Source organism: Rousettus aegyptiacus, unplaced genomic scaffold, assembly GCF_014176215.1.
Source record: "Rousettus aegyptiacus isolate mRouAeg1 unplaced genomic scaffold, mRouAeg1.p scaffold_m13_p_2, whole genome shotgun sequence".
Taxonomy (NCBI): Eukaryota; Metazoa; Chordata; class Mammalia; order Chiroptera; family Pteropodidae; genus Rousettus; species Rousettus aegyptiacus.
Genome location: NW_023416295.1, coordinates 95,149,327 through 95,172,241, shown reverse-complemented (window position 1 = coordinate 95,172,241; position 22,915 = coordinate 95,149,327). Strand labels below are relative to the sequence as shown.

At 37.6% G+C, this 22,915-nt stretch overlaps 1 protein-coding gene across 20 annotated transcripts in view; it reads left to right on the top strand.

The window, feature by feature from the left end:
• Nucleotides 1–22,915, top strand: part of WNK1 (WNK lysine deficient protein kinase 1) — a 132,587-nt gene that overhangs the window by 106,346 nt on the left and 3,326 nt on the right. For 4 of the 20 annotated variants that reach the window (XM_016131759.2, XM_016131744.2, XM_016131750.2 and 1 more), the window contains 16 exons: nucleotides 470–748; nucleotides 1,418–1,515; nucleotides 1,625–1,787; nucleotides 2,204–2,320; nucleotides 2,648–2,821; nucleotides 3,035–3,092; nucleotides 3,232–3,354; nucleotides 3,874–5,306; nucleotides 6,400–6,483; nucleotides 8,290–8,373; nucleotides 8,988–9,048; nucleotides 12,151–12,224; nucleotides 13,434–14,095; nucleotides 14,751–14,953; nucleotides 16,363–16,557; nucleotides 22,677–22,864. In XM_016131759.2, the coding sequence (XP_015987245.2) occupies nucleotides 470–748; nucleotides 1,418–1,515; nucleotides 1,625–1,787; nucleotides 2,204–2,320; nucleotides 2,648–2,821; nucleotides 3,035–3,092; nucleotides 3,232–3,354; nucleotides 3,874–5,306; nucleotides 6,400–6,483; nucleotides 8,290–8,373; nucleotides 8,988–9,048; nucleotides 12,151–12,224; nucleotides 13,434–14,095; nucleotides 14,751–14,953; nucleotides 16,363–16,557; nucleotides 22,677–22,864 (3,996 nt within the window). Of the gene's footprint in view, nucleotides 1–469; nucleotides 749–1,417; nucleotides 1,516–1,624; nucleotides 1,788–2,203; nucleotides 2,321–2,647; nucleotides 2,822–3,034; nucleotides 3,093–3,231; nucleotides 3,355–3,873; nucleotides 5,307–6,399; nucleotides 6,484–8,289; nucleotides 8,374–8,987; nucleotides 9,049–12,150; nucleotides 12,225–13,433; nucleotides 14,096–14,750; nucleotides 14,954–16,362; nucleotides 16,558–17,480; nucleotides 17,574–19,765; nucleotides 19,808–22,676; nucleotides 22,865–22,915 lie in introns of all 20 variants that reach the window. The other 16 variants (XM_016131737.2, XM_016131738.2, XM_016131748.2 and 13 more) reach the window with 12 other exon arrangements.

Genomic DNA, 22,915 nt, shown 5'->3' with positions numbered 1-22,915 from the left:
CTAATAATAGAGTACTTACAGCTGCTTTTGTAATATAGTACATAGAGTGGCTAACATGGTGATAAAAAGCTTCAGGTTTTAGATTTAAAAGAGCTAGCATGTCATGATATGATTGGAATGACTGACACCTTGAAGAGTTTGAAAGTAGATATTTTTCTAGAAGGAATTATGTCTGTTCCTCCTATTTAAATAAGCTCCAGGAGGAAAAAACAGCAATTTAAAGTATACTTGTAGAGTCCTGTTCCCTAAATAGAAAGCAGTCATTTCATTTCAAGAATTGTCTTGAAATCTTTAAATTATTTAGAAAGGTATTGGGCTACTATTCTTTCTATGTGCTTTTTTTCTTTTCTTTCTTTTTTTTTTCTTTTTTCTGTCTTTCTTTCTAATTATTATTATTTTGCATGTCTTGCTGTTTTGCTAATTTGATGACCCAACTTGCACTAACTCACCTTCCTCATTTCTGTCACAGGGCTTCCCACCTCGACTGCCACCACAATACCCAGGAGATTCAAATATTGCTTCCTCTTCCAGCGTGGCTTCTGTTTCCATTCCTTCTACAGTCCTATCCCCTCCAATGCCGACAGAAGCATTAGCTACACCAGGTTACTTTCCTACAGTGGTGCAGCCTTATATGGAATCAAATCTTATGGTTCCTGTGGGCAGTATAGGAGGACAGGTTCAAGTGTCCCAACCAGCAGTGAGTTTAGCACAAGCCCCCACTGCATCCTCCCAGCAAGCAGCTCTGGAGGTAAATGGAATTTCTGCATGTTTATATCTAAAACAAATATCATAGGATAAGACTTACATAGGAGAAACATAGGTTCCCTGGTTTAGAGCTCATTTGGAGACTTATTTCAAACTAACATCTGAATGACTTTTTCTTACAGCAGAATGAAATGCCAATGTGGGGGCCTTGTTGCCACTGGCTGTTCTGTTGGGAAGTGAGTGTGCCTTGGAGAAGATTAACCCTATTAGCACTTCACTTCTCTAGCTAGTACTTGAGCCATTATTCTTACCTTTCATGAATTCTTGCCATTGGCAGTCATAAGATTATCTTATCCTACTGTGTGCCCAGTAATTTTTGCCCTACTAAGAGAAAGATCTAAATCATTTTTGCACTTTGCTCTGCCTGCCCTGTTGCACACTTCTAGTAAGATGCTGGCTGCATGGCAAATTGTAGTTTCTTACTACGTAGCAACTGTGTTGGCTGATGTTACACCATACCAGAGACTAGCTTTAGAAACTTCCTTTGGAATTTTAAGACCACTGTATCTAGATGCTGAATATTGAGAATTACTAGTAAGTTTAGTGCTTCTAGGACTTAGGGGAGGGATAAGGAAATATCAAGCAGCTTTTGGGAATGGGGAATAATAAAATCTGTTACTACCAAGATTTGAATGATCCTTTCTATTCACAGAGTACTCAGGGAGTCTCTCAGGTTGCTCCTCCAGAGCCAGTTTCGGTAGCACAGCCACAGCCCACCCAGCCTGCCGCTTTGGTTTCTTCTATAGACAGGTATGTGAAAGTAAAATTCTCTATCCATGACTGGTAGGTAGGATGGTATGAAACTTTAAAATTTCAAACCTTTATATCTCATATTGTAAACTGAACTTCTTTTTTGAAGTGCTCATTCAGATGTCGCTTCGGGTATGAGCGATGGCAATGAGAATGTCCCATCATCTGGTGGAAGGCATGAAGGGAGAACTGCAAAACGGCATTATCGAAAATCTGTAAGAAGTCGCTCTCGTCATGAAAAGACTTCACGCCCCAAATTGAGAATTTTGAATGTAAGTATTGCTGATTTTGGAGTTTCAGATATTAATATTATTTAAATATTTCTAAGGTTCAGGTATATTGATGAAACTTTAGGATCTTCTAATCACCCAAATGATACTGTTAAATTCCATTTTCTGTGACGAGGCTCTATTTACCTTTTAGAAAAAGAATACTTTTAGCTCGTAAAACAAAGGCTTTACATTCCTTCCAGACTCTTCAGTGGAAGATGAGTATGTTATCTCTAAGACTAATATTTTCTTAAGGTTTTCTTGCTACCAGTTAAAGAGGCAGAGTACCAATGCTTCAGGGAATATCGATAACAGCAAGCTTAAGGTCAAGTGATAATCTGCATTACTTTCTCATATTCAGTAACAAAGGTGATTATGGTCTTCTGAAGTATGAAGTACCTTTTCTTTTTTCTTTTTAGGTTTCAAATAAAGGAGACCGGGTAGTAGAATGTCAATTAGAGACTCATAATCGGAAAATGGTTACATTCAAATTTGATTTAGATGGTGACAATCCTGAGGAGATAGCAACAATTATGGTATGTTTGCATTTGGAGTTCCAATTTTGCCTCAGTACTTGATTTAGATGTCCACTACCCTAGGCAAATATGCAGTATTTTGCAATCTATTTTGATAGGTACTTATTTATTTCAGTGCGAATATACCTAGTACACCAAACCTGTGATTTAGAGATGTTTTTGTCTAGGACATTTCAAATTAGGTATTGAGGAATTAACTTCTCATATCAAGTAAATAGTAATGCATGTGGTACACAGATAGGGCAGACATCATGAAAGTGATAACTGAGTGATTTAAAGCTTGAGAAACATTGTAGTAATCAGTCTGACATCACATTTGTATTACAGGTGAACAATGACTTTATTCTAGCAATAGAGAGAGAGTCATTTGTGGATCAAGTGCGGGAAATTATTGAAAAAGCTGATGAAATGCTCAGTGAGGATGTCAGTGTGGAACCTGAGGGTGACCAGGGATTGGAGAGTCTACAGGGAAAGGATGACTATGGCTTTTCAGGTTCTCAGGTAGGTTCAGCAGTCCCCTAGTGAAGTTTTGTTTATTAAAAATATTTCTGTAGTACTAAAACTTGCTATGCAAAATGTCCAGTAATATCATATTACACTTCTGATTGAGATTATCAAACATTTATGTTCTCTTTTCATGTGGTGATTCATTTGCTTTGCCCAATTGCTAAGATGGCATTTGAGAATGCATTTAATTACTTTCATTTGTTGTAGAAATTGGAGGGAGAATTCAAACAACCACTTCCTGCATCTTCCATGCCACAGCAAATAGGTGAGTATCTTTTCTTTCCATGTTTGCTCTTTTCTTTGACCTAAGAAGTTATATTCTAATAATGAAGTCTTAAAGCTTCTTATTGGTGACAGTGTATATCTAAATAATGCAATTAAGTGGTTTGTTTCTTTTTAACCAGGAATTCCTACCAGTTCTTTAACTCAAGTTGTTCATTCTGCCGGAAGACGGTTTATAGTGAGTCCTGTGCCAGAAAGCCGATTACGAGAATCAAAAGTTTTCACCAGTGAAATGTCAGATACAGGTAAGGAATTGCTTCTACCACATACTTCTTTAAATCTTGCAGCATCTCTGCTATATTGGAAGTTTGGTCCTCTAGCACTACTTCAAATGATGACATAGACAGTAGAGTTAAAAATTGAGATTATAACAAACAGGTAAACATATGGAGGAAGGAAATAAGTCATGAATAGAAAAGATTAAAGAAAAAGAGCCAAAAAAGACAGCCATACTAGATACAGACTGTAATAGATACCGTTTAGATACAGTAGTATTTTTTTTTGTTTCTCCATGTAGTACTATTGTGTATGCTTTGTGGTTACTCCATGTTTTTTTCAGAAATAGATATTCATAAATGCTAACTTATTTTGATTAAATTACTATTTTACTTTGCCATTTTAGAGCCTATCATTTCCTGGAGAGAGTTTTTAAACCTTGTTGGTATGTGGCATTGTTAGTAATTCACAAGTAGGTTGTTAGGACAAACTTTTATTTCCACCCTTTTAAAATGAACTGATTCTAAACTATTTATTTTCCTTTGCAGTTGCCGCCTCTACATCTCATGGCGCTGGGGTGAACTTGTCCCACTCTGCTTCTTCCCTTAGTCTACAGCAGGCCTTTTCTGAACTTAGACACGCCCAAGTGACAGAGGGACCCAATACAGCACCTCCCAACTTCAGTCATACAGGACCAACATTTCCAGTAGTACCTCCTTCCATGAGTAGCATTGCTGGAGTCCCAAAGACAACAGCAGCCGCACCTTCAATATCAGTCCCTGTAACTAGTTGCCCTCTTAATGACGTTTCCACGTCAATAATTCAGTCTGAGATTACAGTGCCCACTGAAAAAGGAGTTGCTGGAGTTGCCACCTGCACAGGTGTAATAACTTCAAGTGGTTTCCCAGTACCCCCTGCATCTGAATCACCAGTTCTTTCCAGTGTGGTTTCAAGTATCACAATACCGACAATTGTCTCAATATCAACAACATCCCAGTCAGTTCAGGCTCCCACATCTGGGAGCGTTGTTTCTAGTGTAGGCACTTTCCCTTCTATACCAGTTTCAGCAACTTCAGCCTCTGCAGTGGGCGGTGCTGCTACCCCAGGGGCTAAGTCTCCACCTCTATTATCTCAGCAGTCAGCAGGCATTACTACAGGGATAGCCACATTAACATCAGTTTCTACCACCATTCCATTTCCAAGCACAGCTTCACAGCTATCTCTTCAGCTTAGCAGCAGCACCTCTGCTCCTACTCTAGCTGAAACAGTGGTGGTTAGTGCACACCCATTAGATAAAACATCTCATAGCAGTACAGCTGGATTGGCTTTGTCCCACTCTGCATCATCTTCCACTTCTTCCCCTGGAGCAGGAGTATCTAGTTCTATTTCTCAGTCTGGTGGGGTACATCCTTTGGTCGTCCCATCAGCTATAGCTTCTACTCCTGTCCTTCCCCAGGCATCAGTACCTATTTCTACACCTTTATTACCCCAAGGACCTAGCATCCCACCATTGGTGCAACCTGTTGCCAATGTGCCTGCTGTACAGCAGACACTAATTCATAGTCAGCCTCAACCAGCTTTGCTTCCCAACCAGCCCCATACACACTGCCCTGAAATAGATGTTGATACACAACCCAAAGCTCCTGGGATTGATGACATAAAGACTTTAGAGGAAAAGTTGCGTTCCCTCTTTAGTGAACACAGCTCTTCTGGCGCTCAACATGCCTCTGTTGCACTGGAGACATCACTAGTAGTAGAGACTAGTGTCACACCAGGCATCCCAACCACTGCTGTTGCACCCAGCAAACTCATGACTTCAACTACAAGTACTTGCTTACCACCAACCAGTTTGCCATTAGGAACAGCTGGTTTGTCCGTTACACCACTGGTCACAACTGGGCAAGTTTCTACCCCCGTCGGCACTACATCAGGAGTGAAACCTGGAACTGCTCCATCAAAGCTACCTTTAACTAAGGCTCCAGTAAGATTCTTGTTTTGAAATAATTTGATAAATACGATCACTCTTTTTTCCCCTAATCAGTATATTTTTTCAAGTCAGCTTTGCAAATTACAAATGAAGTTATAAAGATGCCTGGCTTATAATACATTAAACCTGAGATATTTCTTTTGAAATATGGCAGGATTTTTGAGTTGATTATATTGCATAATTTTGTAAGAATTTATAATAATCAGCTAAAATTACAGACATTTTTTCCTAATTGGCACAAACTGAAGAAATCTGTATCTCAAAAGGGAGCTAAATGCTTCTGTTGGCAGTTATACTTAGTAACAGCAGTTTACAGTCTTTGTTTCAATGAGAATGAAGTGAATTTTCTGCTTTGCTTAGATTCCACAGATGTACAATTGTGTTTTATAAAAAATTGGAAATCAGTGATAAATTTGATACAGAGGAGGAGACAGAATCTAATCCTAGGAATAAAATAACTAGAATGTGTTTTCAAATATGGTGAATTTGCTCTCATTCTGCCATCTTTAATCTCTCTGATCTCCAAGTAACAAAGCAGTATTTCTTTTTTTACTGCATTGTATGTTTCACTCAGCTTTATGCATTGCCGCTGATGTGAGATTCTGTTTACAGTATATAGAGGCTTCACTTAAAAGAACAAATCGCTCGATAGTATTAGATTTCTGATGGCTTTTGTTATCAGAACGGCTCCTTGGTTATTCCTGAACTATTTTGTTTTCTCAGAAAAGTCTTGTTTGTTTTAGGAAAAGCCTGATTATACTGCATGAAATTAGTGGTTCAAGAATATCTGTACTGTGCCTCTCATGTCCATATAGCCTTTGTTTTCTCTCTTTTCCCTACAGAATGAATCTTTTATTAAATTTACTGTTCATTTTTCTTGGTATGTTATAGCAACTCCTTAATACTATCATGGTTATAATGTCCTTGAATTGAGATAGATACCAGAGTGTGACCAGGAGACAAGCATGCCTTAACTAGATACATGTTATTCTTATGGTTCTGCATTTGAATTAGTTGATTTGTTCTCCAGTATGCACTATTTATTCTTAGTATCTTATGGACTTGAATTTCCTTTCATTGCCTGTAGGTGCTGCCAGTGGGTACTGAACTTCCAGCTGGTACTCCATCCAGTGAGCAGCTGCCACCTATTCCAGGACCTTCACTAACTCAGGTGCCCCAAGACTTGGAAAAATTTTTTTGTGACCCTACTTTCTTTTACAAAGCTTCTTTAAATTCTCCATCTTGGCTTCTGGCTTCTATTTGGTTTTGATATAGTAACAACTTTATTTTAAAATAGTATGTTTGATGAGGCCCTGCTTAAAGTAAGAAGCTTCATAGTTCTTTTGTTTTCTAGATTACTTGAAGCAATATTACAAACATTTAATATCAGTATTTTTTTTCACATCTCACAAAGGAAGAAAATAGCCAAGTTGACATTTTGCCAACTCCTTCACTAGTACTTTCATAGAATAGTGAAATTGCATCTTAAGTATGAGATAATTGGTTTTATGTCGTTATGGAAGTAAAAAATTGCATGTGAACAAGATTAACTTTGAAAGTACCTTAGGAAAGAGTAACATACTGATAACTGATAATGCCCCTTTTCTATGAATTCAGTGCAACCAGTTTTTTCTAGAATTTGACATTTCTTTCAGTGACCACCTAATGAGGTAATTATCTTACATATATGTGGGTATGAGGGGGATGTTTCATGAAAAAGTATGTATTACGTCTTTAAATATAAAAATCATAACAGCTTAGCTAACAGGAGATTGATTACTCATAGAGTAACTGAGACCAGAGACATGAATGTAAGATTCCTATCACACTCAGCTCTGCTTGTTGGTTAGAATGGTGGTCAGAATTGCCTTTCCTTTTCCCAGCCTATCCTACCATTCCACACATTAAGTTGAATTCCCATAGGAAGTATTCATTATGCATCCACTGTAACCATGAACAAGCTTCTGTTGTGGAACAAGCTGGTAAACATTGAAACTATATTAGGATTTATTTTAGAATCATAAGAAAAATAGGGTAAATTGCTAATTTGAGGAGTCTGAATTAACCATACTTCTTTAATCCCAGATATACAGTAGAATATAAGTTAAGGAACTTGATATAATAAAGTAATAACTCCAGCAGAGAACCCATTCCATCAACTGCTAAGTTCTGAAAAAAAGTGCATTGTGAAAGTCTGTAAATCAGCAGTTTTAAACCCATTTTCTTATTAAAAACATGTATTGAGATTCCTAATTGGGCTCAAAGTGTGATGAGAAACAGCCAGTGAGATGTAGAGGGGTTAAAGTGGGTGGATAGTGCCTACATATAGAGAGGGAAAGGCTTAAATAAAGCCTTATCAACCTAGAAGAACAGGTTGATAGAAGCCAAGATAAATATAGAATAAGAGCCTGGCAAAGGGTGGATGATGATAAGGCCTCATTAACAGGTTGGAATATTGAGTCTTCCATTTATTTCCTCCTTGCTGCCATCTATAGGGTATAAGAGTATAAACTGTTAAGATCTGAAGAAAAAGAATAATATCCCTTGATAGTGACAAAACATGTTAATGCCATCTTTTATTCATAAAGACAAAGTTCTCAGAAAGATGTACCAAACTGAAAAGAAAATAGGGAACATGGGATTCAGAATATATTTTTAAGGAGAGAACAAATAGACAACTTTTCTATCACTTTAGGTAATACCAAACATAAAGGAAAGGAAAGAAGACTTAGAAACTGTAAAAATGTGAATGTAACAGTCTCCCTAAGGCTTGAGAGGTTGACATAAAACTTTCGAGATTGGTAAATCATTCAAGCAATATAAATTGAGCTTAGTATATTGAATTTTCTATTCAGTTACTAGACAAATGTTATGTCACTCTAAGCACAAAACAGTATGTCCTATATAAATTGGCTCTGTATATAGTGGCTCTGAATATACCCAAGGACCTGTACTTATTGTGGTTGTTTTTGTTCAGTCCCAGCAACCTCTGGAAGATCTTGATGCTCAGTTAAGAAGAGCACTTAGTCCAGAGGCTATTGCGGTGACATCCGCAGTTGGTGTAAGTTTTGAAAATCTTGATAAAATCTTCCCAACCCTAATATATTCCTGGAACAAAAATGGTAACTTAGATGTTATTAATACTTTTAATACCTATTTAGTCTTTGCTTGTTCCAGCCAACAAAAATAAGACCAATTAATGAAAAATTAACACCAACCCAACAGTATAATATGGAAAAGATTTGATTTGAAAGATACTTTTCTAACCTCTGGTTAGAATTATACCACAGATGAGTCCTGTGAGTTTTGTATTTATGCTTTGAAGGAGGCTATACCCTAAAGTTTTAACTTCTTCCTTTTAGGCTTGTGACACAATAATGTTCTGGTTGAAAACACTTTCCAATGAATACTCAAGTTATAGTGAAGTATCCAGGAGAAAAAATTAATAAAGCAATATTAGAAGGGTTAAGACTCAGAATTTCTTCTTAAAAATCTTTCTTTACATCAGACTTATTTTTAGGCAGTTAAAAAAAAAATTTCCTCAGACATAAGTGTTTCCTCATCATACTGTCTTTCTCTGCCGTTTATAAAAACCAGAGGAAAGGCAGCAGTACAAAACTTTAAGAGTGACCAAAGCTAAAGATTTTGTGGTATCTGTGTGTATGTGTTTTGCAGCCTGTGTCCGTGGTGGCTCCAGCGGCAGTTACAGAAGCAGGAGCACAGCCTCAGAAGGATGGTGAGAAGCATCCTTCTTCTTCTTATATTATTACTACTTCCAAACTTCCCTGTAATTGATTTCAAAGTTTTCCATTTCAAAGACACATTCTTGAGAATGTAGGTGTTTTTGAGACTATTTTAAAGTACACTTTTATGTATTTCATAACTGAGGAGCATTGATACTAATATCTAGAGGATGTTAATATTAGCAAATTGATGAATCTTTTACATTGCTTCTTTTTTTTTTTAAGGGGGAGCGTGCAAGGGGTAATGCTAGTTTCCTTAACATAAAACCCTTTGTTATTAGCTAGACCAGATCCTTACTAAGAGAGGTGAGGAAATTCAAGCATGTTTATAAAACTTAACTTACTGGTAACCTCGTGGCTTTTGTGACACTAAATATATAGAGATAAACTTAAATAGCATGGATGTTGGAAATACAAATATAAGATTTTAATTAGTTTAAACATTATTTTTATCTTTCTGGAATCTTTAAAATTGGCATGTCCATAAAATATAACCTCTTTAGAAAGGCATATTCCCAACTTAACTTTTAAAAATTAGCTGTACCAGCAATTTAAATAGGACTTTTATCACCATGTGCGTAGTCATAAACTCATATCAACTACTGCTATCCTAAAGTTTTGTTGTGAATCTCTTGTTACCACATCATCCAGCCCCGTAGAACTTAGGAAGTTTAAAGCTTCTATTTTTTGTCACCTTTTATTCAGAATCAAATTTATTCAAAAGTGAAAATAATTGTAAGCTGTAATTACTCAACATGATTTTTGTATAGCATATGCTTAATATTAATTTTCCCTTTTTATAATATATCCATTCGCAGTACCACCTGACATAAACATACTTCCCTGTATAACTATTAATAAGATTACCTAAATGCTCTTACTTCTTCCTGTCTTTCTTAAATGCTAAATTTCACTTAAAACCTCTCTAAATTAAAATATTTTCAAGAGAATTGGCTCTCATTTTAAAAGAAGTGACTTAAAAATCACTGGAACAAGTTATAAAGACTAGAAATGGACAAACTAAAACGGAATGTAGAATATGAAAAAGGCGACCTTTCAAATCAGAAAAAATGATAGGATATTTCAATAAATGATTTGGGACTACTGGATAGCCATCTGGAAAAAAAGCAAGGATAGATCACTAGCCTATACCAAAATGAATTTCAAATGGATCAAAGGTGAATAATGATATCATAAAATAGTCCTGTAAGAAGAAGATATAAAAGGAATATTTTTCTTTCTTTTTTTTTTTTTTTAACTGTCTTGGGCAGGGTCAATAAACTTTTTCTGTAAAATAAATATTTTAGGCTTTGCTGGCCATATACAGTCTCTCAGATCTATTATAGCCCCAAAACAGCAATAGATAATGCATAAATGAGTGAGTTTAGCTGTGTTCCAATAAAATGTATTTACAAAACGAAGCAGTAGGCTAAATTCGATCCATGAGTCATCATTTGCTGATCCCTGATATAGAGAAAAATATTGCTATGTTTAATTCCCCTGTCCACAGGCAGTAATAGATTTAGAATATTCTACGTGGAAAAAAAAATTCATTAGATCAAAAGATTAATGAAAAACGTGGGAAATGTATATGTTCATGTATTCATATCACAAAAAGGGCTATTTTTGCTAACATAAAGAGTTCCCATAAATTCTGCATGGCCCCCAAAATAATCAAAAAATAAACATGAAAATACTTAACTTCCTTCATGATAGCAGGAATGCACTACAAGTGAGAGCATTTCTCACTTCTCATTGGTAAATTCAGAAGTTTAATAACCACCAGCGACTTGATACAGCCTCTTTGGAGATCAATTTAGTAATGTCTGTCAGTTTTAAATTGCGATGATTCAACACTTCCATTCTTAGGTATTTATTCCACAGATCTATCCGAAAATATTTATTGGCGCATTTTTATAATAGCAAGAAGTTAAAGTAACAAATGTTCATCATTAAAAGCCTGGTTGAAGTGTACATTTTTTTTTTTTTAATTTAGAGGATGCATACATACAGTACAGCACTATGCAGCCATTAAAAACAATGAGACATTGATACAGTATGATCTCTAAATTATTTCGTTAAATGAAAATACCAGAATCAATATTTTAGTTGTATAAAATAAGGAAATTGCTGGTATAGATCTACATTATATAGAGAGAGAAACTCAAACAAGTGATTGTTCCAAGAGAGGAGGACCTAGGTGGCTTTAAAGTTGCTCAAAACTACTTATCAATCTGACTCCTTCACTGCCCTGTTCTAGGATTTTGCCTAAGTGTTGCCTAACCAGTTTGCCATGGCTGGTTTTCATTTAAAAATAGGTCTTTAACATCCTAGGTAAAATATCATTTTCCTCTTTATTTATTTATGTCTTTGAGTTAAAAAATGAAGAATTGAGTTTTGTAGTATCTCTTGATGCTGAAGTTAAGCGGCAAAGCTGCTTTGGTTACACAGTAGTCCTTCCTCATCTGAGGAGCATGTGTTCTGAGATCTTCAGTGGATGCCTGAATAGTATCAAACACTATGTATACTGTGTTTTTTCTTATGCGTACATACTTACGATAAAGTTTAATTAATAAATCAGGCACAGGATGAGATTAACAGTAACTAATAATAAAATAGGACAGTTAAAACAGTATGTTATAATAAAAGTTATATGTTTGTTGTACTTGCACGTGTGTACGTGCTCTCTTCTCTCTCTGTCTCAAATATCTGGCATTACCATAGGTAACTGAAACCATGGAAAGCAAAACCACGGATAAGATGGGACTTCTGTATGTAACTTTTATTCCTTCAAACAATGCCATATCAACCATATCAAACGTGTACAAGGAAAAGTAGAGGATCAATGATAAATTTTCAGACTTTGACAATTTTTCACAAACAATATAGTCTTTCATACTAAAGGTATCTAGTAGGAGAGCAAACGATAACTGTTTCCCCTTTTTAGACAAAGCCAAAGGGGATGATGGGGAGGTAAGAGTTTGCTCATCTAATATGCAGTTTTATTTTGCAGTATTTCTGTCCAAAGGAAAAATAAGCTAGCTAAAAAGAAATGCTAATTTAAGTTTTTTTCTTCCTTCATGTATTTGTTTCAGTTTCTCAAGTCACAGGAGGTTCTGTCCCAGCAACTAGTTCAGGAACTGGTGTTTTTAAGACGGGGCGATTTCAGGTGAGACCGTCACTTTTCCTTGCCTTGATTCCCTGTTTTGGGCAAATGTGTATTTAATAAAATCATTACCTGCCTTTTGAGACATAATTGCCAATTTGATGATTTATTAGCATTTTATAGCTCTTATTATTTCCCTCTCTTAAAAAATAATACATTCTAGTTAAAGAAAATATAGAATACTTAGAACAATAGAGAAACAATAGATAGTGATACAGTCAGCCCATCCTCCCACCTTCCCCATGATTAATTTTTGGAGTGTATTTCCTTCCATTCCTTTTCCTATGTACATGTATATATTTAAAATTGACCCTGCTTCTCCTCTAAATGATACTTAGTAGTTTTTTTCCCCCATCCATTAGTTCATTTACCTAACCATTTTCCTGTTGTTAGTTGCTTTTCATAATACGTAAAGTAATAGTAAACATCTTTGTATATAAAAATATTTTCCACATTTAGAGTAATCTTAGGATTACTTTCTGAAGTAAGAATACTGAGTCAGCATCAAGTGATATCATATTTTATTTTCCCCATATTTTATTTTCCCCATTGGCCCAACAAGTGAACATTTTCTGGTTCTTATTATATAGTGCCAGACAAGCTCTGAAAATCATTTTTCGTACTGCTTTCACAGCAACTTTCCGATTATTCTCATGATAGCACTTGGAGTTGGGGATTGTAGATGATATTTTTCTTACTTGTAAACTGAGAGTTTGTAGCTGAGCTGAGTTTGTATTTATAACACATAAACTAACTAGGACGAGGACCTGGATCCTCCTTTTAGTACCACTTAGTTGTGTTGATTCTTGAAGCTTAGCTGGCATTTAACATTTATTGGATTTAATCTTCGTAGTTTTTTTTTTCATTCACAAGCAACCTTCAAAATTCCATGACCAATTGTTATATATATTTTCACTAAAATTTGAGTGTGAGTCCTGTGCATTAAAGTAAGATATGAAAGTAAGTCATTTACTTAGTAAGCTTAGTCATCCACTCAGAATCTACATCTAATCTGTACATCTCAGTACAGATATGTTGTTCTCTATAATGGTATGCTATTTATTTTCACAGTCAAATATGGAGGAACTATGTAAACAGATAATCAGCCTAATTACTGGCTAGGAAATAAAGTGACTCCATTTTTTTACAATCTGTTCTAAAAATGGAATATTTTAGACTTTGTTTTTTAATCTCTTTGGTCTCTTCCATCAGGTTTCAGTTGCAATAGATGATTCCCAAAAAGAGGGTAAAAATAAGTCAGAAGATGCAAAGTCTGTTCATTTTGAATCCAGCACTTCAGAGTCCTCAGTGCTATCAAGTAGTAGTCCAGAGAGTACCCTGGTGAAGCCAGGCTCTAATGGGGTAACCATCCATGGTATTTCTTTAGATATGCCAGATAGTGCCCACAAAACTCCTGCTGCAGAAGCAAAGTCAGAAACTGGGCAACCTACCAAGGTTGGACGTTTTCAGGTGACAACTACAGCAAACAAAGTAGGTCGTTTCTCTGTATCAAGAACTGAAGACAGGATCACTGAGGCAAAGAAAGAGGGACCGACGGCATCTCCTCCTTTTATGGATTTGGAACAAGCTGTTCTTCCTGCTGCGATACCAAAGAAAGAAAAACCTGAACTGTCAGAGCCTTCACATCTGAACGGGCCATCTTCTGATTTGGAGGCCGCCTTCCTAAGTAGGGATGTAGATGATGGTTCAGGTAGTCCACACTCTCCTCACCAACTGAGCTCAAAGAGTCTACCTATCCAGAATCTAAGTCAAAGCCTTAGTAACTCACTCAACTCCTCTTACATGAGTAGTGACAATGAGTCAGATATTGAAGATGAAGACTTAAAGTTAGAGCTGCGACGACTACGAGACAAGTAAGTACGTTTTCTCCTGTGACAAAATAATAACAGAATTAAGACTTAACTCCTGGTGTCTAGATTAGTATTCTTTTCACTGCAATATGCTTATGTTTTATTTCTTTTAAAGAGAAGGGTGATATGCAAAAGCTAGTGTTCTGAACGTAGTTCTCATTAGGTCTCTTGTACTATAAGGACCCACAGCATTTCTTGTTGTAGAACTTCAACACCTTTGTATTATTGTTAGTATATTATTATTTTTATTAATTGCACTTTTTATTATTATTAACCTAATCTTGGCTATTTACTAGTCTACCAAATGAATCCAATGTAGATTACATTAACAGGTTGATCACATCTGACAGACTGGATCAGAGTAACAAATTCAGTACTCTGGTGAATAGCCTCAAAAGTCAGGAAATCTTTTTCTCTTTACATATCATCAACCATTTATTGTTGGCTAGGAGATTGTTGGATTTTGGCTTCAGTAGTGGAGGCCAGCAAGATGAGTCAACAAACTAGAATCTCAAGGTAGTAGTAATTAGATTAAGTACATTTGGAGCAAACATTTAAAAGTAAGTAAACACTTGAATGGCAATTAAAGAATATGTTATTCTTTTTTGAATGACAATGGTTTTGATATTTTTGAATTATGTTTGGTTATCTTCCATAGACATCTTAAAGAGATTCAAGACCTACAGAGTCGCCAGAAGCATGAAATTGAATCTTTGTATACTAAACTGGGCAAGGTTCCTCCTGCTGTCATTATTCCCCCAGCGGCCCCCCTTTCAGGAAGAAGAAGGCGACCCACTAAAAGCAAAGGCAGCAAATCTAGTCGTATCAGTTCCTTGGGGAGTAAAAGCCCCCAGCTTTCAGGTAAAAAGCCCTGCACCAGGTCGGCCATGGCTGTCCCATCTTTTGTTTCTGTCTCCAGTGGCATATATATAAGTTATTGAACATTTGTTGTTAAATTTCAAAGGAGTTTGACTATCCTAATATTCTTACTTCCTTGAATTTTCTACTCCCCATTTATAGTACCTCTTTTTTAGTCTATGGAAATAGCCTGCGTGAGTACAGTGGGTTATTCCATTATAATCTATAATTGCTATCTACTGGTAGTTTTCATTTATAGTTGTTCTTAAGGATAAAACATTTATCCTTATCACCTCCCCCCTCCCACCCAAATTCTTGGGCAGTTGGAAGAAAATATCGATCTCTATCTACTTAGTTAAGATCAGGTAGGTTCTTCCTTTTAATGAATGAAATCATTCATTTTAATTGCAACTAGGATGAATATAAATTTCATATAGATATTTGGTTATGTCTTAAGTGGTAATTTCCTTGATTAATGTTTTTATTTCATTTACCTATATTGGAATAAAGAACTTCCTAGTGGTTGTAATTTAAAAAAAAAAAAAGTTAAATCATAATCTCTCGTAATGAGTTATTGTGATAAAGAGTTTTTACCTTTTGGTGAAATTATGGTAATGGTAACAGGTAATTAGTTGAAAAGTGAAAAATTCTGACTTTTATACTCATATTTGCTCTGCAGGTTCAATACAAATAGGTTGGAGAGGATAGGTTGGGGAGGAATGTAAACTTAACAGCTTTGCATTCCCTGGAAGCTTTTAGAGACCCAGACTTTTCTCTACCACGTTAGAACTAATTCATTAATAGAGATGTGATTATAAGAGATATCAGCTAATTCAGATTCCGATCCTAATTTTGACATATTTTTTTGGAGTGGACTTCTATTCCACAAGTTAGGAAGGAACAGAGAAATTAGTCAATATCAAGACACTTGACTAGTGATTGAAGGCCACCTACTAAGAATAATTTTAAGTATGTGTGATTATAATCACCTGTATCATTTTTTTTGATACCTCTTTTGTACTTGATCTGACACATGCTTATAAGAAAAACTAAGCAGAGACCTCTTTGTATCATGATCCAACTCAGTGTTTTGTAATAGGGTGAAAAATGCAGTTGTGAAATTGCAAAATGGAATTCTCTCATATCCACTACATACTTTAGTGTTACTTAGCGCAGATCTGAAAACCATCTAGGTTACCTAAAGCTAAAAGTCTCTTGGTGTAGTTTCCAATAGCCCTATTGTCTGTTGATTCTCATATCATTCCTCACTTCCCCTCTTTTAGTTCATCAGTTATAGCTCTTGACCCATTATTAATCATTCATTGGGACAAATTAGAGGAATAAGGACAGTGCCTATTAAGTTTTTTGGGAAAGCTGTACATGTTTCCTCATGCCACATTACCTTCTGGCAGGTAATATGTCTGGTCAGAGTGAAGCTTCAGTCTTGCACCCCCAGCAGACCCTCCACCCTCCCGGCAACATCCCAGAAACTGGGCAGAATCAGTTGTTACAGCCCCTTAAGCCATCTCCCTCCAGTGACAACCTGTATTCAGCCTTCACCAGTGATGGTGCCATTTCAGTACCAAGCCTTTCTGCTCCAGGTCAAGGTAAGAAATCAAAGCAACCACCATTTTCCAAAAACATTAAAATGGCAGTATTGCCATATCTGGGACAAAAGCCTGATGAGCAACCTATTGTTAAGGTGGGTTGGAAGACCAGCTGACCAGAACACAGCCTGTGTATTGTACACTTTAAGGACCTTTGGGCTGAGAGGGGAAGTTGGGTGATGATTAGATAGGTGTACTTGCTGCTTCCATCAGGTGAAATAGCTTTTCTTCAAAGGATAACAGCAAAAAGTTACATTTGTGATCTATATGAGGCATTGTCTAAATAAATGACTCACTTAGGATTTGAAACTTAAGTTTTAAGACTGTGCTGAGATTTCCTGGACCAAATTCTAAGGAGTTTTGGCATTTTCTAAAAGCTAATGCATTTGCTCATCCAGTGTAGATTTTTTGAACTACGAAGTATGAGTGAAGCATCCTAAGATGAATAGCCCTGCAATTCAATTATTATCTATAATCTCCTTTCCAAGTATAGAATTATTTATTACTGATCACTCAGACCATTCCTATAGAGGAAAGAGCTTCTAACAACATTAGAACAAGAATTGAAAGGAGTTGGGTATCTGGGTGGAAACGAATGAAAGAAAATATAGCTAGCTAGCTTAGGTGCTTTTGCTACAGTACCACCAAAATTAGAGATTAGATTGTCTCTGCAAAATGAGTGTACTTGTTGGTAGGAGCACAGACTAGCTGCCGTTATTCTCACTGGAAAAAGCTTCAGCATTTTGCAGATGGAAGGAATTGAGGCCTAATTTTCCTGCCTTACATTTCTGACCTTTCCCTAGAAGCTTGTTCTTCTGTGTGCCATCTTAGCTCATTTCACCACTCCAGCCTCAAGTTTCTAACATCTTGTAGTTGTGTTCTGTCTCTTCTCTCTCTGTTTTTCCGTTTCTTCCCTCTCACAGGCTGTGCGAAGTTTAACTGTGCATCAGAGCAGGTGACATTCAAACCTGGTGGCAGGAGGACCCGATTTCTGAGTACGCCCTGCTTGGCTCTTTGTGTGTAACACCTTTACTCCTTCCTTGTCCTTGTTTTTCTGCTGCTTGAATCTGATATTTCACGCAGTCCATTTTCATTTGTCTCTGTATATCATTGACTCAGCGGCCTGGCTGGACTACGTTACCCTCAGAAGTTTGGGTCCCTGTATTATGATAAAAAGGTGTAGAAATAATAGTAGATTTCTATAAATTTCAAAGTAACTGGTAGAATTGCTTCTTCATAGAGCCATGACAGGATGGATGTGGTGTCAAGGCTATATAGATTGCTGGGTCATTTAGAATAATGAAGGCTGAACCCCACGGTCTGTTGAGGACTGCCCTTGCTTTGGCATTAGTGACAGAAAGCATCCTAACTACTGATGCACTTAGATCCTGAAAGCAAGTAAAAGTTATTCTATTTTTCAGAGTAAGTTGGAATCTTTTTTTCTTGTCAATTAAGCCTGATCATCTATTAGTTGAAAAGATACTAGTATCTCTTCATTGGCTCCTTTCTTTCACCACCACTACCTTCTAGCTTCATAAAATTAGTAGTTCAAAAAGGGCTTCCATATAGTTAGTCTCATAGAGCATTTATTCTACTAAAGACCAAATCCTAACACCTGCACATGAAAAGGATTTATTTCACATGATTACTGGGATTTCCCAGCTTTCTTCTTAAAAATAGGGCACAATAGCAAGGGTTGTTGTACAAATCAAATAAGATTTTTTACACAAAAACAAGTAGCACTGGAGGCACACACATCATTTCTCTCTGTTTAGCCCGTGCCTTCCTGGTATATGGTAATTAATACATGTATATTGAAATGAAAATTGAAAAAAAAAATTGCCCTATTTTTGAACTAGAAAACCTTTGTTGGACTTTGGATAGAGATCTTCTCTGTTAAGGCCTCAAACTTCTGATGTGGTTATTGAAGTGCTTTTTAAATGCATGTGCTAAAGCCATCACTGTTTCTGTGTATGCTTCGGAGGTCCTTGGGCCTCACATATCACTAGTCCAGAGCCATTTAACAAAGGAAGCGGAAGGCATTACCCAGTTTGGTAGTTTTCCAAGCATGTGTGGTTTTTAAGCACTCAAATCGATATCTTTTCTGGTTAAACTAGTCTGGACCAAGAGTATTAGCATCTCAGTACTTAAGTAAACATTTAATGTTATCTGTCCAGCTAGAAAGATAGACATTAATAATAGGAGCAAGTGTTTTGAAGTAGAATGTGACACATCAGGCCTTAGTTATACAGCCTGAAATGTCTAAGAGTGGATAAAGAGAACCAAGGCTTTTTTGTAAAGTCTAACGTGACAGGCACCACTTCAAATTAATGCAGTAAATTCTCATCACACTGTTAAAAGGTAGGTGGTATTACACTGTTCAAATTAAAGTGGTTAGAAATAGGAAATCTTACCACTTCCTTTTGGGTCTAAAATGAGAGGCCCTGTATCTGTTGAAGGCAGATCAGTATATATCATATAAGCCTTGGTGAACAAATCACAAGAGGCAGATTTAAAACAAATATGGGGAAAGAAACCAAGTGCTTATAGAGGTGGTGGAGTCTTACTAGTTTCGGGTGCATTATTTTATGCCCTCAAAATAGATAATGGTTTGAAAGCACGGCTTGGCTTTATGCTTTATTTATGTTCAAAAGTTGCTCATTTTCTATATACTTTTTAAAGATCTTTCTGGAGGGGCGGGTATTGGTATGTATGTCTAGGACATGGAAATATATTAGCCAGTTTAAATTAACTTAAAATTTAACGAGATGGTACTATCAGCCTACTGTGGTAAAATTGCTAATGAATTTAATTGAGTGCTTTTTAACAACCCAGCAGGAGAAACAGAAAGTGGGACAGGGTAGGTGGAAAGACTGCTTGGGTATTTGAAATTCAAGCGGTGAGACCTGAGAAACTGGAATTCCCAACATCCCAGAATGTCAGAGCAGGGCATTGCTCTTTAGATACAAAGATTGAGTGTGGAAACTCAGCTTCTGTTGCCCAAGTACCACAGTCCATCCAATAACCGAGTTAAGGCTAACACACAGTAAGCTACATCCCATAGGACTGTATCTGTGGCAAGGGCTCCCAGGTCCTACCAGTCTGTCTCCCCTCCTGCTTCTCTTGCTGGGACTTTTTGTGCTGTTTGGAGATTCTAAATATTTTACACTGTTTATCTTTAACACATTGCTCTCTCTTTGTGCTTCAGGGAAGATGGTGAAAAAAGTCTGTCCTTGCAACCAGCTCTGTAGTAATTATCTTTTCTCTCTGTTACCTTTGGACTTGATTGCAAAGCCTGTTATTCATGAGTTCTTTGAACCTCGAAGCCTCACAACTCCTGGATTTTCCAGTTCTCATCTGTCTAGTTCTACACCCTTTCCTGATATATTATTTAACATGCTTAATTGCTGACCACTGGCTATCCTTCCAGATTAAGAAATCACCTCATAGTCAAATGCTTTCAGCGATGACCCCCTGTGAGCCTACCCCTGTGACAGTTATGGCTTGATAAGCCATGGACATGTAGAGAGACCAAGGATTCGTGACTTCTTTGGGAAAGAATTCTTTAGTCAACAAATGTGTGCCAGCCACTCTTCTACCCACTGGAGAATGAGCGGTGGTCAAAGCATACAAAAAGTCCATACCCTCACATCTGCTAGATTGGTGAGGCAAGAAACACGACTTTGTAGAGTTTGGCTTCTTAGACTGGTGGCTTCTCATTAAAGTGCAGGCAGTTCAACAACCCTACAGGCCAGCTAGAGGGTCAACCAGAAAACCCTGTACTTAGGATACTGGGCAATAAGTCGTGGCTACTGGTAGGTTATTGTTACTAGGACCTGGAGGTGTGGGGGTGGAGAAGATTAAAAAACAGATTTTTGGTGGTAAAGCATACACTATATTTTTAGAGCTGTTCAGCAGAAATGAGAAAGATTTAGAGGTTAGTACTCTGGAAAGCAAGCAGCATTCTCAGGAACATCTGTATTACAAATGTTCTTAAACATTTTATTACTAAAATGGACTAAATGCGCTATGCATTCGACTAACTTTTATAGTCAAGTCATCTTTTCCCAGGGGTTAATTTCTGGTCAGAAGAGGGGTGAGGTGGTGATGTTTGTTTCCTTCTTTAATGGGAAAGCCTGTTTCAGAAGCCAGAATGAGGTCATCACTTGTGTGGTGGACTCCCTTGTGGTGTAAACTTTACTTTCAGAATCAAGTATTCTATAATATACACTAAAATGAAAAATGAAATTTGGTTATAAAGGGGTCTCACAGCATGAAAGGTGACTAGCATGAAACTAGAGAGGTGTGAGGTGTGACTCCCAGCACGAGCTCTTTGTGAATAAATGGTGTTCACCTCTGCAGAGCTTCTTGTATTTTGCTTTTGGCAGCTCTGTTCACTTATTATTATTTCTGTTCTTGTTTGTGTGTTTTGATTGTCTCACTGATCATCCAGCTCACCAAGCAATAATCATTCACACAGATAGTCCTCATGCATGCGATGCGCTTGCCTCCTGATTTCATCATCACGATTGCCATCCTTGCTGCCTGTACTTCCCACTCCACCACTGTCTCACTCTCGCTATTCGAAGAAGGCTGTTTCCTTGCTTTTATACTTTCCACTGGGTTTCCTATACCTTAGGGGAACTTACTTTTCCCTTTACACTGTATGTGCAGTAGCAATCCCCTTGTGGCTCCAGCAGGCACCAAGAAGTGAGCTAATACACACACACACTGCTGTAGTTCCGCGTCTTGCCTTGGTGGTAGAAGCATGTGACCTTCCTCACTCTGCAGCTTCACCTCGGAATTAGCTGTTATGTACTACAGGCATGCTTGTGTGTGCCGTTCCCTGGGTGGTGTGTTATAAACTTGACTTGAGACCAGCGATGGATTACAGCGGGTTTGTCAATAGCAGAGTTGCTTCAGGTGTGCTGCTGTGCTCTGGTGCTGCTTTGACCTGGAAAGCAGGAAAATGTGTGCATTTATTTAGCCCCAGCATTACTTGGATACCTTAAGGCCTAGTGGCTCAGAAGTTACTATTCTGCAGCAAACGTGAGATCTGGTAAGAAAGTGGGGGGCGAGCGTACAAAACAAGACTGTGACTCTTCTTTCCCTCTTCCTTAAAACTTGCCTCTTCGAATAATCTTCAGTGTGCCCTCCAGCAGAGCCGAAATCAGGCAGGACACAGAATCCTTTCTTTCTCATCAAACCATAGAAATAGAATCCCTTCATCAAAGCCTCAAAGCTTCCTCCTCCCCTTTGCACCCCTGCCTCAGCTGAATGAATGTTCCTTTGCTTCCACATAAGAGTGCTTGCCCTTCTGGGAAGCGGGGGAAAGGGGTGAGAATCCTTGAACCAGTCAAAACTGAGGTCATCTTCAGGAAAAGCACGTCTTCCTGGAGTTGAAAGATTTAGACACACGATAGAGAACCTTCCTTGTGAGTAATCTGGGTTCTTTACTCATAGGAGATTGGAAGCGGTTGAAGCCTTAATTCCTCCCCAGTTTATGTTTACAAATTCATGTTTATGGGTCCAGGTGAAAAAGTTTTTTGAACAAAGCATGCTGTTGGGCTTATCACCTCTTGCTGTTAAACAGTGGCTGAAGATTGTGGCAGTATCCACATGGTTTGGAAACCTCATCTTTTCCTAGGCCAAGCACCTATCTTTGCATTTCTGTAACTCCTACTTGAACCCTGCCCCAGTGCTCAAGAAATATCTTCTGTTGCCCTGCATTATGCTACATGCTAGAGCAGCTAGCCTCACTGTCCTACAGCTCCCTCGTCAGTGTGATGCCGGGAAAGAACATACTGGCAGTGAGCTTCAGTACTCTGTGAGATACTTTGTGAGTGACTGAGAGCGGTTCCTTCCTTTTGTACCTACCATTACTCTGAGTTGTTTGGCCTCAACCTGCAGCCCCTGAAGAGAATCTGGTTTCATGACCGTTATCCCAAAACTTTGGCTAAATAAGACCATGGAACCTTCCTTTCTTGCATGGCTTCCCAACCCCATCCTCTCCCCATTCTGTGGCTTGCCATTTGCATTCTGTAAAGTTTTTCTTCTTCCCGAAATTATAATCCAAATGCCGTTTAATGGTTATATTCTGTTGCTTTTTCTAACTCTAGGGACCAGCAGCACAAACACTGTCGGGGGAACAGTGAACAGCCAAGCTGCCCAAGCTCAGCCTCCTGCCATGACGTCCAGCAGGAAGGGCACATTCACTGATGACCTGCACAAGTTGGTAGACAATTGGGCCCGAGACGCCATGAATCTTTCAGGCAGGAGAGGAAGCAAAGGACACATGAATTATGAGGTAAGCCTTCCCTTTTCGCCATTTTCCTAATCTTTCAGAGTATCACTTGGC